The sequence below is a fragment of the Lynx canadensis genome, chromosome C2 (genome assembly GCF_007474595.2).
Source record: "Lynx canadensis isolate LIC74 chromosome C2, mLynCan4.pri.v2, whole genome shotgun sequence".
Lineage (NCBI taxonomy): Eukaryota > Metazoa > Chordata > Mammalia > Carnivora > Felidae > Lynx > Lynx canadensis.
Window position 1 is genome coordinate 25,648,162 of NC_044311.2, and position 15,952 is coordinate 25,664,113.

Here is a 15,952-nt window from a genome sequence, read left to right on the forward strand (position 1 = left end):
TTTTCTTTGTTCGTTTGCTTTGTTTCTTAAATTCCACATGAATGAAATCGTATGGTATTTGTCTTTCTCTGACTGATGTATTTCACTTAGCACTATACTCTCTATATCCATCCATGTTGTTGCAAATGGCAACAGTTCGTTCTTTTTTATGGCTGAATTAACATTCTCTTATGTATATATTACCATATCTTTATCCATTCATCAATTAGTGGACACTTGGGCTGTGTCCATAGTTTGACTATTTGTAAATAATGCTGCAACAAACATAGGTGTGTATATGTATCCCTTTGAATTAATGTTTTTGTGTTAAATACCCTGTAGTGCAAACACTGGATCATAGGATAGTTATATTTTTACTTTTTTGAGGAACCTCCATACTGTTTTCCACAGTGGCTGCACTAGTTTGCATTCCCATCAACAGTGCACGAGGGTTTCTTTTTCTTCACATCCTTGCCAACATGTTGTTTCTTGTGTTTTTGATTTTCGCTGTTCTGACAGGTGTGAGGTGATATCTCATTGCGATTTTGATTTCCATTTCCCTGATGATGGGTGATGTTGAGCATCCTTTCATGTGTCTGTTGGCCATCTGTATGTTTTCCTTGGAGAGATAATCTGTTCATGCCTTCTGCTCATTTTTAAATTATATTATTTGGGTTTTTTTTTTTTTGGTGTTGTGTAAGTTTTTTATATATTTTGGACACCAACCCTTTACCACATCTGACATTTGCAAATATTTCTCTCATTTAGTGGGTTGCCTTTTAGTTTTATTGATTATTGCCTTCACTGTGCATTTTGATGTACTCCCAATTGTTTATTTTTGCTTTTGTTTCCCTTGCCTCAGGAGACATATCTAGAAAAATGTTGCTACCACCAGTGTTAGAGAAATGACTGTCTGTGCTGTCTTCTAGGATTTTTATGGTTTCAAGTCTCATTTTTAGGGTTTTAATCCATTTTGAGTTTATTTTTGTGTATGGCATAAGAAAGTGGTGTGGTTTCATTCTTCTTGCATGTAGCTGTCCAGTTTTCCCAACACCATTTGTTGAAGAGACTTTTTCCCTTTGCATATTCTTGTCTCCTTTGTTGAAGATGAATTGGGTTTATTCATGGGTTTATTTCTGGGTTCTTTATTTGGTTCCATTGATCTATTTGTCTATTTTTTGTGCCAGTACCATACATAGTGTTTTGAATACTGCAGCTTTATGGTATGTCTTGAAGTCTGGGATTGTGATACCTATAATTTTGTTCTTCTTTTTCAAGATTGCTTTGGCTATTTGGGTTCTTTTGTTCCATACAAATTTTAGGATTATTTGTTCTAGTTCTGTGAAAAATGCTGTTGTTATTTTGATAGGAATTGCATTAAATCTGTAGATTGCTTTGGGTAGTATGGACATTTTAACAGTATTTGTTTTTCCAGTTCATGAACATGAAATATCTTTCCCTTTGTTTATGTTGCCTTAATTTTCTTTCATCATTGTTCTATAGTTTTCAGAGTATACTCTGCAGAGTATACCTCCAAGAGTACTCTTACTCCAAGAGTAACCTCCTTGGTTAAGTACATTTCTAGGTATTTTATTATTTTTGGTGCAGATGTAAATGGGATTGTTTTTCTTAATTTCTCTTTCTGCTACTTCATTGATAGTGTATAGAATGCAACAGATTTCTGTGTATTGATTTTGTATCCTGTGACTTTACTGAATTCATTTTATCCGTTCCAGTAGTTTTTTGGTGGAGCCTTTAAGGTTTTCTATATATAGTATCATGTCATTTGCAAATAGTGACAGTTTTACTTATTCCTTACCAATTTGATTGCCTTTGTTGTTGTTGTTGTTGTTGTTGTTGTTGTTGTTGTCTGATTGCTGTGGCTAGGACTTCCAGTACTGTGTGAATACAGGTGCTGAGAGTGGACATCCTTGTCTTGTTCCTGATCTTAGGGGAAAAGCTCTTTCACTGTTGAGGATTATGTTAGCTGTGGGTTTTTTCATAGATGGCCTTTATTATGTTGAGGTATGTTCCCTCTAAACCTACTTTGTTGAGAGTTTTTATCACGAATGGATGTTGTACTTTGTCAAATGCTTTTTCTGCATCTGTAGAAATGATTGTATAGTGTTTATCCTTTCTCTTGTTGATGTGATGTATCACGTTGATTTGCAAATGTTGAACTACCCTTGTATCCCAGGAATAAATTCTGTTTGATTGTGGTGAGTAATTTGTTTAATGTATTGTGGGACTCAGTTTACTAATATTTTATTGATGGTATTGCATCTGTGTTCATCAGGGATGTTGGCCTGTAGTTCCTTTTTTTGGTAGTCTTTATCTGGTTTTGGTATCAGGGTAATGCTGGCCTCATATAAGGAGTTTGGAATCTTTTCTTCCTCTTCTATTTTTTTTTTTGAAAGTTTTTGAATCTTTTATTGGAATATTAGGTTGACACTAATAGACTATCTTTTACTGGCTCTCTGGCAGTCTTTTTTTTTTTTTTTAAATTTTTTTTTTTTTATTCAACGTTTATTTATTTTGGGACAGAGAGAGACAGAGCATGAACGGGGGAGGGGCAGAGAGAGAGGGAGACACAGAATCGGAAACAGGCTCCAGGCTCTGAGCCATCAGCCCAGAGCCTGACGCGGGGCTCGAACTCCTGGACCGCGAGATCGTGACCTGGCTGAAGTCGGACGCTTAACCGACTGCACCACCCAGGCGCCCCTCTGGCAGCCTTTTTTAAGAAAGCTTTTAAACTTATTCCAGAGGTCCCCTGTCAAAAGAACTTTATTTTATTTTTTATTTTTTATTTTTTTTCAATATATGAAATTTATTGTCAAATTGGTTTCCATACAACACCCAGTGCTCATCCCAAAAGGAGCCCTCCTCAATACCCACCACTCACCCTCCTCTCCCTCCCACCCCCATCAACCCTCAGTTTGTTCTCAGTTTTTAAGAGTCTCTTATGCTTTGGCTCTCTCCCACTGTAACCTCTTTTTTTTTTTTTTTTTCTTCCTCTTCTATTTTTGGAAAAGTTTGATGTAAGTATGACTCTTTAACTAATTGGTATAATTCATCTGGTCCTAGACTTTTGTTTAAGAGTTTTTTGATTAATGATTCAATTTCATTGCTGGTAATTTTCAAATTGCCTTTCTGATTCAGTTTTGGGAGGTTATATGTTTCTAGGAATTTATCCATTTCTTCTAGGTTTGTTGGCATGTAATTTTTCATAATCCCTTATAATCCTTTGTATTTCTGTGGTGTCAGTTGTTTCATTTCTGATTTGGTTTATTTGAGTCCTCTCTTTCACCTTTTTCTCTCTCTCTCTTTTTTTTTTTCCGATGTATGTAGGTTATGGTTTATCAATTTTGTTGGTCTTTTCAACAAACCAGCTCCTGGTTTCATCAGTCTGTAAGAATGATCTTTCTTGATGATTTTTAAGTTAGATTTCAAAATTAGATTATATTTTTTGATTTGAAATTTTCAGACACACAGGATAAAATAAAATGCGATAGAAATCTAAATATCACCAGGAATAAACACATTTCGTTTGTGTTTCTATAAGAATGAAATAGTTACATCTACAGCTGGAGCCCCATTCCCATTTTTCCCTGGGTAATCGGCTTGAAGGTTTTTTTTTTTTAACATTTATACCATATTTCATATTTATAAACAATATATGCTATCATTTTTGTTTTCTAAACTTTTAAATGGTATATGTATCTTTTGCAACTCTCTTTTAAGAATTTAACTGTGTTGATACATTTGTTATAATCACTATATATCTCATACAAGTAAACATTTTAATTCCTTAATACTGCAGTTAGGTAGTTTGCAGTTTTGAGCTACTAGAAAGAGTGTTGGAGTAGATGTGCTGGTGTGTCTCCTTGTGTGTGTATCACAGTTTCTCTGAGGTCCGTGTGGGGCAGTAGACTTCCTGGGTCACAGCATACATACATATTCACCTTTACTATGTGATTTTTATTTTCTCCCAAGTGGTTATATCAATTATATTGCCTCTTTACTCTCAAACTTGTTAATAGTTGTTTTGGTTTGACTTTGGTTTTTACAGTTTGATGGGTGTGAAGTAATATCTTGTTTTAATTTATATCCCAGGTTCCTGGTGAGATTGAATATGTTTTCATGTGTTTTGACCAATTGGAAGTTTTTGTGTGAATCACCCGTTTGTTTTCTTACAGTGTAGTTGTGTGTGTGTGTGTGTGTGTGTGTGTTCGTGTTCATTATGAATTTTGTTGGTTTTGCCAAGTAAACATCTCAGTAGATTTCTAGTCTTCACTTTGTTTATGGGGTCTTGTTCAGGGCTTTTTAATTGTGGTATAATCATACTTACCAGTATTTTATGTTCTTTTTTTCCTTTCTCATGTAAGGAACCCATCAAGGTTCTAAAAGTATTCAGTTTCTTCTTAAAATTTGCAGTTTCATTACTCACTTAGTTTTCTGATCCACCTAGAATTTTATTTTTGTATATGGTGTGAGGTTCAATTTTTTTTTCTTTCAAAATTGACTTTTCCTTACCCTTTGTTTTTCTATAAACATTTTTAAAAATTTCAAATCCCCATGAAAATTCTTGAGCTTAAATAGTATTCCATTGAAATTACAGATTTAATTTGGAAAATTGACCTTATACAATACTGAGTCTGGAAAAAGCAGATTCTCATGCAGCAGCTACCTCAAACCTTACTCCTATTGTCTCCCCATGCATTTTTCTCACAGTTGACATCAGAGAATAATAGCTTTACCTTCTCTTCATTAAATCTTGCATGAGTGTTCCTTATTGGCAGATTCCATCCTTGAATGTTTGCGGGGTGAGGGGGTGGGGTAGCAGCATGTGGGGGGGGGAGAAGGGTTCTGGGAAATGTAGTTCCAGTGTAGTTCCAAACTTCTGCCCTGTGATGCAGAGGAGACTATAGAATAGGGTATTGATGATGCAGATTCCACAGTACACAAGCCAAGCAAGCATATACAAATATGTTCCTATTTTCTTCCCCCTTTTAACATACAAGGTGGCTTGATTGTTGTATACTTTTCCCCTCAACTGATATGTTTTGGAGATCTTTTTTTTTTTAAATTTTTTTTTTTCAACGTTTATTTATTTTTGGGACAGAGAGAGACAGAGCATGAGCGGGGGAGGGGCAGAGAGAGAGGGAGACACAGAATCGGAAACAGGCTCCAGGCTCTGAGCCATCAGCCCAGAGCCTGACGCGGGGCTCGAACTCCTGGACCGCGAGATCGTGACCTGGCTGAAGTCGGATGCTTAACCGACTGCGCCACCCAGGCGCCCCTTGGAGATCTTTTTTAATGGGATTTACATTCATAGTTTTGCTAACTATTGTCAGCTACCCTCTGCTGAGGTTGTATCAATTTATATTTCCACCCATAGTGTGTCACTTCCATTGTTTTGCATCTTAACTTTGCATCCTGCTCTCTCCTATTACAAATGCCATTTTACCTTTATTTGGTAAACTCTTTGTTGTTTAAAGACCTTGAAGTCATCCTGGCAGAAGTGATACCCAGCAATATGCATGCACATGAATATACTTAGGTCGTCTTACTCTATTGTATTAGGATAGTTGTGCTTTCTCTATGATTATATCACATGTTTTATTAATTATTTATGAACATTTTCTTTGTGCCCCTTTGTAAGCATGGGCTTTTTTAGTTGTCATTGTATATACTTCTATCATAAACACATTGGGTATGTGTTTGTCTCTTTTACTAAACTATAAATCCTTTAGAACAGTGCTGTGCTAGTTCTTTGTTGGCAGCACCTAGCACATAACAACTCTAACTGTTGGAATGAATAATATGTAATTCTAAACAGAGGGTATATGTAGCTTTCTAAACTTTTTTCATTTAGCACAGTTCATTATGCTAGATGCTTTACATATATGAATATGACTTATTAAAGTCATTGTTTAGTCTTTTTGCAAAAATTGAGTTGTGTGAATACGTTATGCATTCTGGATACTAGACTCTTTCAGATACATAATTTGTAAATAGTTTTTCATTCTTTCAGGACATCTTTCCACTTTTTTAAATAGTGTCCTTTGCACAAAAGTTTTAATTTTGGTAAAGTTCAGTTTGTCAGTTTGGTGTGATATCTAAGAAACCCTCGCCAGATCCGAGGTGGTGATTTACTCTAAAATTTCTTCTAAGAGTTTTATAGTGTTAGCTTTTACATTTAGGTCTTTGATCTTTTTTGAATGTTATAAGGTGAAGCTCCAATTTCATTCTTTTGCATGTGGATGTCCAGTTGTCTCCGCACTGATTTTTGAAGAAGCTATTCTTTCCCATTGAACAGTGTTCACACCCTTAATCCAAACTAATTGACCATAGATGTAAGGGTTTATTTTCATCCTCTCAGTTATGTTCTGTTGACCTATGTATTAGGTCTGTCCTTCTGTTAGTACCACAATGTTGTGATTACCGTAGTTTTGTAGTAACATTTGAAATCATGAAGTGTGAGCTTTCTCTGTTCTTGTTTTCCAAGAATGTTTGGACTATTCTGAGTCCCTTGTATTTCTGTATGAATTTTATGATCAGTTTTTCCATTTCTGCAAAAAAAAGGCTGTTGTGATTTTGATAGTAATGGCATTGAATCTATAGATCACTTAGGGGAATATTTCCATTTTAACAATATTAAGTCTTCTAATCCACGAACACAGGTTCATGGATTTTTTAAGTTTATTTATTTTGAGGGAGATACAGACAGTGTGAGTGGGGGAGGGGCAGAGAGAGAGGGAGAGAGAATCCTAAGCAGGCTCCGTGCTGTCAGCACAGAGCCCAGTGCAGGGCTTAAACTCACGAAATCATGAGACCATGACCTGAGCCAAAACCAAGAGTTGGACGCTTAACTAGCTGAGCCACCCAGGTGCCCCTCTTTCTACACTGTTTTATAGTTTTTTGTGTACAAGTCTTGCACCTCCTTGGTTAAATTTATTCCAAAGTATTTTGTGGGTTTTGTTTGTTTGTTTGTTTGATGCTATTGTTGATGGAATAATGTGGGGTGTTTTTTTTTAATGTTTATTAATTTTTGAGAGACAGAGACAGAGTGTGAGTGGGGGAGAGGCAAAGAGAGGGAGACACAGAATCCGAAACAGGCTCTAGGCTCTGAGCTGTCAGCACAGAGCCCAACATGGGGCTCAAACTCACGAGCCCGAGAGATCATGACCTGAGCCGAAGTCAGATGCTTAAACAACTGAGCCACTCAGGCACCCCAGTGGAATAATGTTTTTAATTTTGGATTGTTCATTGCTAGTGCATAGAAAATCTGATTTTGTGACTTGATCTTATATTCTGTAACTTTGCTGAATTTGTTCATCAGTTTTGACAGGTTTTTTTTTCGGAGATTCCTTAGGATCTTCTGTATATAAGATCATATCATTGGCAAATAAGAGATAGTTTTGCTTCTTCCTTTTTTGTTAATAGATTTTTTTTTGAGAGAGAGAGAGAAAGAGTGGGTGCAAGTGAGGGAAGGGCAGAGAGAGAGAGAGAGAGAGAGAGAGAGAGAGAGAGAGAGAGAGAGAGAAGCAGGGCTTGTGCTCACCCAGTGTGGGGCTCGAGCTCACTGAGGCCGGGTTCAGACTCACGAAATGTGACATTATGACCTGAGCTGAAGTCAGATGCTTAACCGATTGAGCCACCCAGGTGCCCCTACTTCTTCCTTTTCAATTTGGATGCCTTTTATTAGCTTCTTCTTGCTCAGTTAATCTTGATAGAATTTCTAGCACAGTGTTGAATATAAGTGGCATAAGTGGGTGTTTTGTCTTGTTCCTGATCTTAGGAGAAAAGCTTGGAGTCTTTCAATATTAACTATGATGTTAACTGTGGGTTTTTCATAAGCACTGTGGGTTTTATCACGTCAGGGAATTTCTCTTCTAGTTTATGGAGTGCTTTTATCATGAAAGCATGTTGGATTTTGTCAAATACTTTTTCTCTGGGTCATTTGAGATTATTGTGTGGCTTTTTCCCTTCATCTATTAATTTGGTATATTATATTATATTATATTATATTATATTATATTATATTATATTATATTAATTTTCTTTTTAGTATTTACCATGCTTGCATTCTTGGGATAAATCCCACTTGGTCATGGTTTAGAACTCTTAATATGCTGCTGGATTTTGTTTGCTAATACTTTGTTGAGGATTTTTCATCTGTATTCGTAAGGAATATTGGTCAGTAGTTTGTTTTTCCTTGTGATGTCTTTTTCTAGGTTCGGTGTTCTAGTAATGTTGGCCTCAAAAAATGTGGATATCCATTTGTTTGAGCGCTGTGTGTTGAAGAAAGTGTGCATCTGTTCTCTCTCTTTCTGTTTTGAGAAGGATCCACGTTAACTTTCCTTTAAATGTTTGGTAAGCTTCCGTCAGTGAAGCCTTCTAGTCCTGGGCTTTTCTTTGTTGGAAAGTTTTGAATACTGAAACAATCTCTTTGTCTGTTCCAAGTCTGTTTAAAGTTTCTGTTTCTTCTTCCCTTACTTCCCTTACTATGTAGCTGTATTTCCTTAATATAGGTCAATATTATTTTCTTCTTTTTTTCCTGTAGATTTTATGGCTGTATAAGCAAGTATCTCTCTTACTCCCCACCTTTTACACAACAGATAGTATACTAGATACACTGTTGTGCATCTTGATTGTTCACTCTACTTCCAGTATCTTGAGTTCATTCCCCATCAGTACTTAAGGAGTTTATACATTCCTCTGGCTGCTTAGTATTTTATGGTCCTGTATCCTGTTCCCTGTTGACATCTAGGTTGTCTCTAATCTTTTGCTAATGCAAACAGTGCTGCAATGAATACCCACCTACTACAGTGCAGTTGTGCAGATTTCGTAGGTTAAGGTCCTCCACAGGACACTTAAGACACTATATATAGCTCCAGGGTTCCCAGGCCACCCATGGCTTCTGACCAACTGGCTGTAAATTTGGGGTTTCCCATCATCCCCTCATGTTCAATAATTTGCTAGAATGATTCCCAGAACTCAGGAAAGTGCTATACTTACAATTACAATTTTCTTATAGAGATCTGAATCAGCAAAAGAGATGCATAAGAGGAGGTCTGAGAGGGTCCCAAAGTCATAAGTCTCTATGTCCTCTGGACATGTCACCCTCTTAGTATATGGATACTCACTTGAGCTTCAGTGTCAAGATTTTTTATGGAGGATTCACTTTATAGGTATGATAGATTGAATCATTCGTTATATGATTAAACTCAATTTTTAGCCCTGTTCCATGAGGTCAGCTGGTCAGGTTATTATGACATGGCTCACAGTCCAAGCCCTCTTATCACATGATTGTTCTTTTCAGCATGGCCAGCCCAGTATGGAACAATCTAGGGCCTACCATGAGTTACCTCATTAAGCATAAACCCTGATATGGTCTAGGGGCTCACCATGAATAACAAAGACACTTGTATCACTCAGGAAATTAATTACTAGGTTTTAGAAGCTCTCAGGTACCCAGGACAAAGGCCAGACAAATTTTTTATTATTTAACACTTACATATATTACTTTGTGTGCAGATACATCAACTATAAGATAAATTTCTCTTCCTCCTCCCCCTTTCTTTTCCCACTTTCACATGATTTAATAACCAAAACCAAGGAAAGCTATATTTGAGAAGTCTTTCTCCCACTTTGAGTCCCACAAATAAAACTTGTGCAACCCATTCCAAATGAGTATCTATGTTTTCCTTGGTATCCTTTATGTTTTTATATGCAAATAAAAGCAAATGTATAGGTCTTTTTCTCGACTGTATAGATTCTAATGTAACTTGCTGTTTTTTCTCTTAAAAATACAGAAATACATTTCCAGGACATATGAGTAGAATATGCATTCACAGTTTGATATCCAATCAAACTAGAACCTGAATAGTTTCAGACTTCTTGATCTTTGCCAGTTTGAGAGATGAACAGTGGTTTATTCGTGTAGCTTTAATGTGAATTTCTGTTATGAAATTGAACATCTTTGTATGTTTGCACATTTGTGTTTTCTTTTCTATGAATTGTTTCTATTCTTTACCTAGTTTTTAGTGGAATGGTTTTTCCTTTTTAATGTTTTTAAATGGTTAAATCTATGAATTTTTTTGTGGCTTTCTAAATTTTTGTGTCTTCCCTATTATTTAAAAAAAATTTTTTTAAATGTTTATTTATCTTTGAGAGACAGAGACAGGGTGGGGGCAGGGGAGGGGCAGAGAGAGAGAGAGAGAGAGAGGGAGACACAGAATCTGAAGCAGGCTCCAGGCTCTAAGCTGTTGGCACAGTCTGATGCGGGGCTCAAACTCACAGGCCATGAGATCATGACCTGAGCCGAAGTCAGCCGCTTGACTGACTGAGCCACCCAGGTGCCCCATTCCTATTAGGTTATTTTAATAAAACTATTGTGTGTCTTTTCTTTTATAGTTTTTCTCTTTTTTATTAAGATGTAATTTAGCTGTAGTAAAATTTACTTTTTGGTATACAGTTTTGTGATATCTTACAAATGCATCTAATGACTACTGAAATTGAGATATAAAACATTTCCATCATCCCTAAAAATTCAGTTGTGTCCTTTTGTATTCATCGCCTCCTAAGGTCCCCAGCTCTTGGCAACTACTTTTCTCTGTCCTTAAGGTTTTACTTATTGTGAAATGCCATAAGAAATTAATTATGTAGCCTTTCATTTAGCATACATGTTGTTGGTGTGTTCAGTTATTGACTGCTTCTTTTTCTATGACAGGTTGTTTTCTATTACATGGATTTACCACAGTTTATTTTCCTACTCTCTAGTTGAGGAATATTTGGGTTATTTCAAGGTTTTGGAGGTTATGAATAAAGCCAATATAGTGTTCGTGTATAAGATTTTTGTGAGCATAAATTTTTATTTTATTGGTTTTATATCTAGGAATAGGTTACCGAATTATGTGTTAATTATATGTATAACTTTAAGGAACTGTCCAGTCATTTTCCAAAGTGGCTGTACCATTTTGCATTCCCAACACTAATGTATGAGAATTATAATTGCTCTGCCTCTTCTCCAGCATTCTGGATTGTCAGGTTTTGTTTTTTTTGTGTGTTTTGTTTTGTTTTGAGAGACTGCAAGGGCTCAATCCCACTACCCTGGGATCATGACCTGAGCCAAAGTCAAGAGTCAGATGCTCAACTGATTGAGCAATGCAGGCGCCCCAAGTCAGTTTTTTTTTTTTTAAGTCATTCTACTAGGTGCATAATAGTATCTCATTGTGCTTTAATTCGAATTCTGCTAGTGTTTAATGTCTGTATATCGCCTTTTGTGAAATGCCAAACTGTTTACATCTTTGCCCATTTAAAAAATTGGGCTTTTCTATTTTTTTTTAAATGTTTATTTATTTTTGAGACAGAGACAGACAGAGTACAAGCAGGGGAAGGGCAGAGAGAGGGAGAAACAGAATCCGAAGCAGGCTCCAGGCTCTGAGTTGTCAGCACAGAGCCTGATGCGGGGCTTGAACTCACAGACTGCAAGATCATGACCTGAGCCAAAGTCATCCGCTCAACCAATTGAGCCACCTGGCGCCCCATGGGCTTTTCTATTAATGAGTTATATGAGTTATTTATTTTGGATATAAATCCTTTGTTGTTTTGTTTTTTCCTTGCCAATGTCTTTTCTGGTTGTTCCAGACCATTTGTGGGGAAGATTATTTTTTCTCTGTTGAATTGCTTTTGTGCCGTTGTCAAAAATCACTTGACCATGTATGTGTGCATCTATTTCTGGACTCTTTTGTTCCATTTTATCAGATCTATATATCTGTCTATCTTGCAATATCACATTGTCTTCGTTACTATAGCTTTCTAGTAGTGTGAATCCTCAAACTTTATTCTTCTCTTTAAATATTGTTTTGGCTCTTCTCTGTAAATTTCTCCTTTTCATATAAATTTTTGAATCCATTTATTCATTTTTACAAATACCACTAGTATACTTTGATTGGGATTGTGTTGAATCTGTAGATTAAATGTGGAAAAATTGACATCTTAACAGTATTGAGTCTTTGAACCCATGAATGTGGTATCTCTTCATTTATTTAGGTCTTTGATTTCCTTCAATATTTTATAGTTTTTAGCATACAGATTCTGCATATATTTTTTAAATTCATAAACTTAAACATGTCAGTTTTTGGGGTGCTTTTATAAACGCTACTGCTTTTAAAATTTTGATTTCCACTTCATTGGTAGTATGTATAAATATAATTGTATTCCATGACGTGGCTGAACTTACTAGATATGGAAACTTTTTCAGAGATTCCATGGCATTTCCCACATAGATAATCATATGTGCTAATACAGGTAGTTTTCTTTCTTTCTAAATTGTATGCCTATTTTTTCTTCTTTTAGCCCTATTGCAGTTCTAGGGCTTCCAATATGATACTGAATAGGATTGATGAGAGCAGGCATCCCTGTCTTGTTTTTTCCCCTCAGGGAGAAATCAGTCCATTTCCTAGTATTTTTATAGTTCTTTTAACACATACATTTCAGTATAATGACCATTTAGGAGAAGAATGCTATTAATTTTTTTCCACATGGCTTCCAGTTTTCCTGATATCTTTCATTGACTAGTGCACCATATGTATGTATGTCCATGCCCCCCCCCCCCCATGAACTTCTGTCAGAGCACTTATTGCACTGCTTTACTGTTTACTTTTTACTTATCTTTTTTTCTTAATAGAAGATGAGCATTTTGGGGCGGAATAAGAAATGGTGCCTCCCCTCAAAGAACTTACATTGTAAATAATGGGTATTAGGTTAGACCAAATGAAATTACCATTTCTAATATTTAACCTGTAAAATCTTATGTCTAGTTGGGACCCAAACAGTAAAACAAGAAAAGAAGATGAAGATTCTCTTATGCTAACAAGGTCTAGTTATCAGTGTGAGAAATGTTAGTGCATAAGAAATTGTTCATCACTGTTGTGTGCTTATAAGCAAAGCCCAGAACTGAATATACTGATGTAAATGGGATATAACCCCTGCCCTTGAAGGAGAGAGATACTTTCTCTGTGGAAGACAGTGTCTTTACAATATTCAAATGTAGACACATATATCTGTCAATATATGTGCAGATTTACTCTCATTTTGAATATACTTGTGATCTTAGGTTCATACTTCTCAGTGTCTTGGACTATAAGACACTTTGGCAGTGATTTCTATAAGTTACTGAGAAGCTTGACATAATTTTGTGTGTGATAATTTTATGTGAAAAAATACATACATTGTTCAGTTTAATGTGACCGTTATTTCAGTTACTTGGTATTTTGTAGATTTCCTTTTGGAATAACTTAATATTTTAAAAAAGACAGGCTTTAAAAAAATACAAAAAAAAAGGCATTAGGGAAATCATAATAGAAAAATAGAAAACTTTTATATTATAATATGAAAATATACTCCAGTTTTGGTGTAAATTTTTATAGTAAATTATATATGGAGGGAAACTATAATATTTTTGTGTTATATATATTTGTATAATACTTAGGCTTTCAAGCTGATCTTTTACTACTCTATAAGTCTGGAAAAAAGAATATGTGGGAGACTTTGCGTAAACTTCACGAAGTCAGAAACTACTCTTGTTACTGTTACATTCCTTGTACTTAGCACATAAGTAGTTATTAACCAATGATTATTGATTTAGTATTGATTAGAGTAAGAGAATGTAATCTTTACATGAAATTTGTTGATTTTAGTTAATAGGAATGAAAGTTATTATAATCACATGTTGCTTGATAAGCATCAAGAGAGTTGCATAGTTTTTGAGGCAATTAAATTTTATTTATAAATCTATAGTAACAGAAGACTATTTTCAAATAATCTGGAATTTGCTCTTGGTATTGTTTTTAACTTGACTATTAACAAGATTAAAATACAACTTTTAAAACCTATAAAGCACCTTTTTTTTTAAAGTTGAAACTCTTCTTTAAAATACATGACTCAGAGAAGACTACCTTTGTGTTAGTAGTAATAATACAGTAGCAGTACACAGGAAATTTACTTTTCTTTGTATTTACTGCCACCAAATGGCAAATTAATAATATTACTATGTCTGTTATATTAACACTATAAAAGACCTACTAAAGGTAATGCCCCTTTTAATATTGTTTTGGCAGGGTTAATTTGTTCCAGAAAGAGTTTTGACAACGGAAGAAAAAACAAATTTTAATATGTTTAGAACTGTAGCTAGGGGCACCTGGGTGGCTCATTTGGTTCAGTGTTTGACCTTGGCTCAGGTCATGATCTCACGGTTCGTGAGTTCAAGCCCTGCTTTGGGCTCTGTGCTGACAACTTAGAGCCTGGAGCCTGCTTCAGATTCTATCTCAGTCTCTCTGCCCCTCCCCCCGCTCATGCTCTCTCTTTCTCTTTCTCTCTCAAATATAAATAAACATTAAAAAATGGGGAAAAAAAAAAAAGAACTGTAGCTAACCTTTTTCTAGCCAGAGTAGATAGAATGGTTTCTATAAGGCATTAGAGCAAAGCAGAAATCACTATGACAAAGATGATAAAAACTGGTAACTCAAACCTAATAAGAAATAAATTTGACAACATATTTTTATGCAGGGAATTTAATTCTGACCTTTGTTCTTTCTAGGTTATCGTATCTGAGAAAGATGGTTCCAGAATATTTTAGGCCTAATTTTATTTGAAGATAAGCCATTTCACTAAAAATGGCTATTAAGATATCCTGGAAAAATTGTTACATAAGAGTGTAAAGAAACAGAAGCAACCCAAATGTTCAGTCTTAGGAAATTGGTTAAATACTTTTTAATTTAATGTTATATAGTTATTGAAAGTGTAATAGAGGCATATTTAACGAGATGGATGAAGGTCCATGTGGTTAAATGGAGAGCAATGGGGAGAAGCAAGTTACTAAACAGTGTATTCTCACAGTTTTTTAAAAAGTACATTTACCTTTGGGAGATACTATTGTGATTTCTTAAATTTATGTATTTTTTTTTTTTTTAATTTTTTTTTCAATGTTTATTTATTTTTGGGACAGAGAGAGACAGAGCATGAACGGGGGAGGGGCAGAGAGAGAGGGAGACACAGAATCGGAAACAGGCTCCAGGCTCTGAGCCATCAGCCCAGAGCCCGACGCGGGGCTCGAACTCACGGACCGCGAGATCGTGACCTGGCTGAAGTCGGACGCTTAACCGACTGCGCCACCCAGGCGCCCCAAATTTATGTATTTCTAAAATGAACATGTTTTTAAATGTTCAGAAATTATATAGATTGAATATTTTATACTTCATAGACAGTTTCTTAGATTAAAACATCCCCATGGAAGCACTTATTATATATTCATTTATTATAGTGAATATATTTGAATAGTTTTGGGTTTTTTCTTTTTGAATGATGAAAATGTCTTCTTGCAGGCAATTTTGACTCAGCCCACTTTTTGAGTCTCTTCTAATTGGTTCATATATAAATGAAACCTTTATAAAAACTGCCTTGTTGGATAGTTTAATAATTTTCTTTCTTGACAGAAGGGTAAAACTTCTGAGTTAGTAGGTTTTGAATATTATCTAATAATTCAATGTTTTGTTAAGGTGCTAGTTATTTTTATAACATAGCCCTTCATTTCTAGGGTCAGCATATTCTTGCTTTTGATATCTGTTTTCTGCCACAGGCCTGAGATTGGAATTGAAGCAATACAACTACTGCTTCCACCAGAGGAAAATAGTATGGGAATTCCTATTATGGTAGGTTATTTTCCAGTAGTCTCTCTGCAGTAATATAGGCAGCTCTCTTAATGTGTTAGTTTGTTGGTATTTATGCCTCATCATAAATTAAGCATAGCTTTTCTACATAAATCCTTTGTTGTAGACATTTTGTTTAGAAGTGTGGTGGTCCCTGTATTCCTGGAAAACTTATTTATAACTTAATTTGAATAGATTTTCAGTGGAGGGGCTTAAAAATCTGATTTAAGATCTCGGTGTTGTAGTTTGAAGAAGAGAAA

The 15,952-nt window shown here is 35.4% G+C and overlaps 1 protein-coding gene across 3 annotated transcripts in view; it reads left to right on the plus strand.

Annotated features, from left to right (window-relative positions):
* Positions 1–15,952, plus strand: part of ANKRD28 (ankyrin repeat domain 28) — a 202,609-nt gene that overhangs the window by 38,490 nt on the left and 148,167 nt on the right. For 2 of the 3 annotated variants that reach the window (XM_030328697.1, XM_030328700.1), the window contains one exon: positions 15,623–15,695. The exons of the other annotated variant lie outside the window; for it this stretch is intronic. In XM_030328697.1, coding sequence (XP_030184557.1) covers positions 15,623–15,695 — 73 coding nt within the window. The remainder of the gene's footprint in view (positions 1–15,622; positions 15,696–15,952) is intronic. 3 annotated transcript variants of the gene reach the window in all.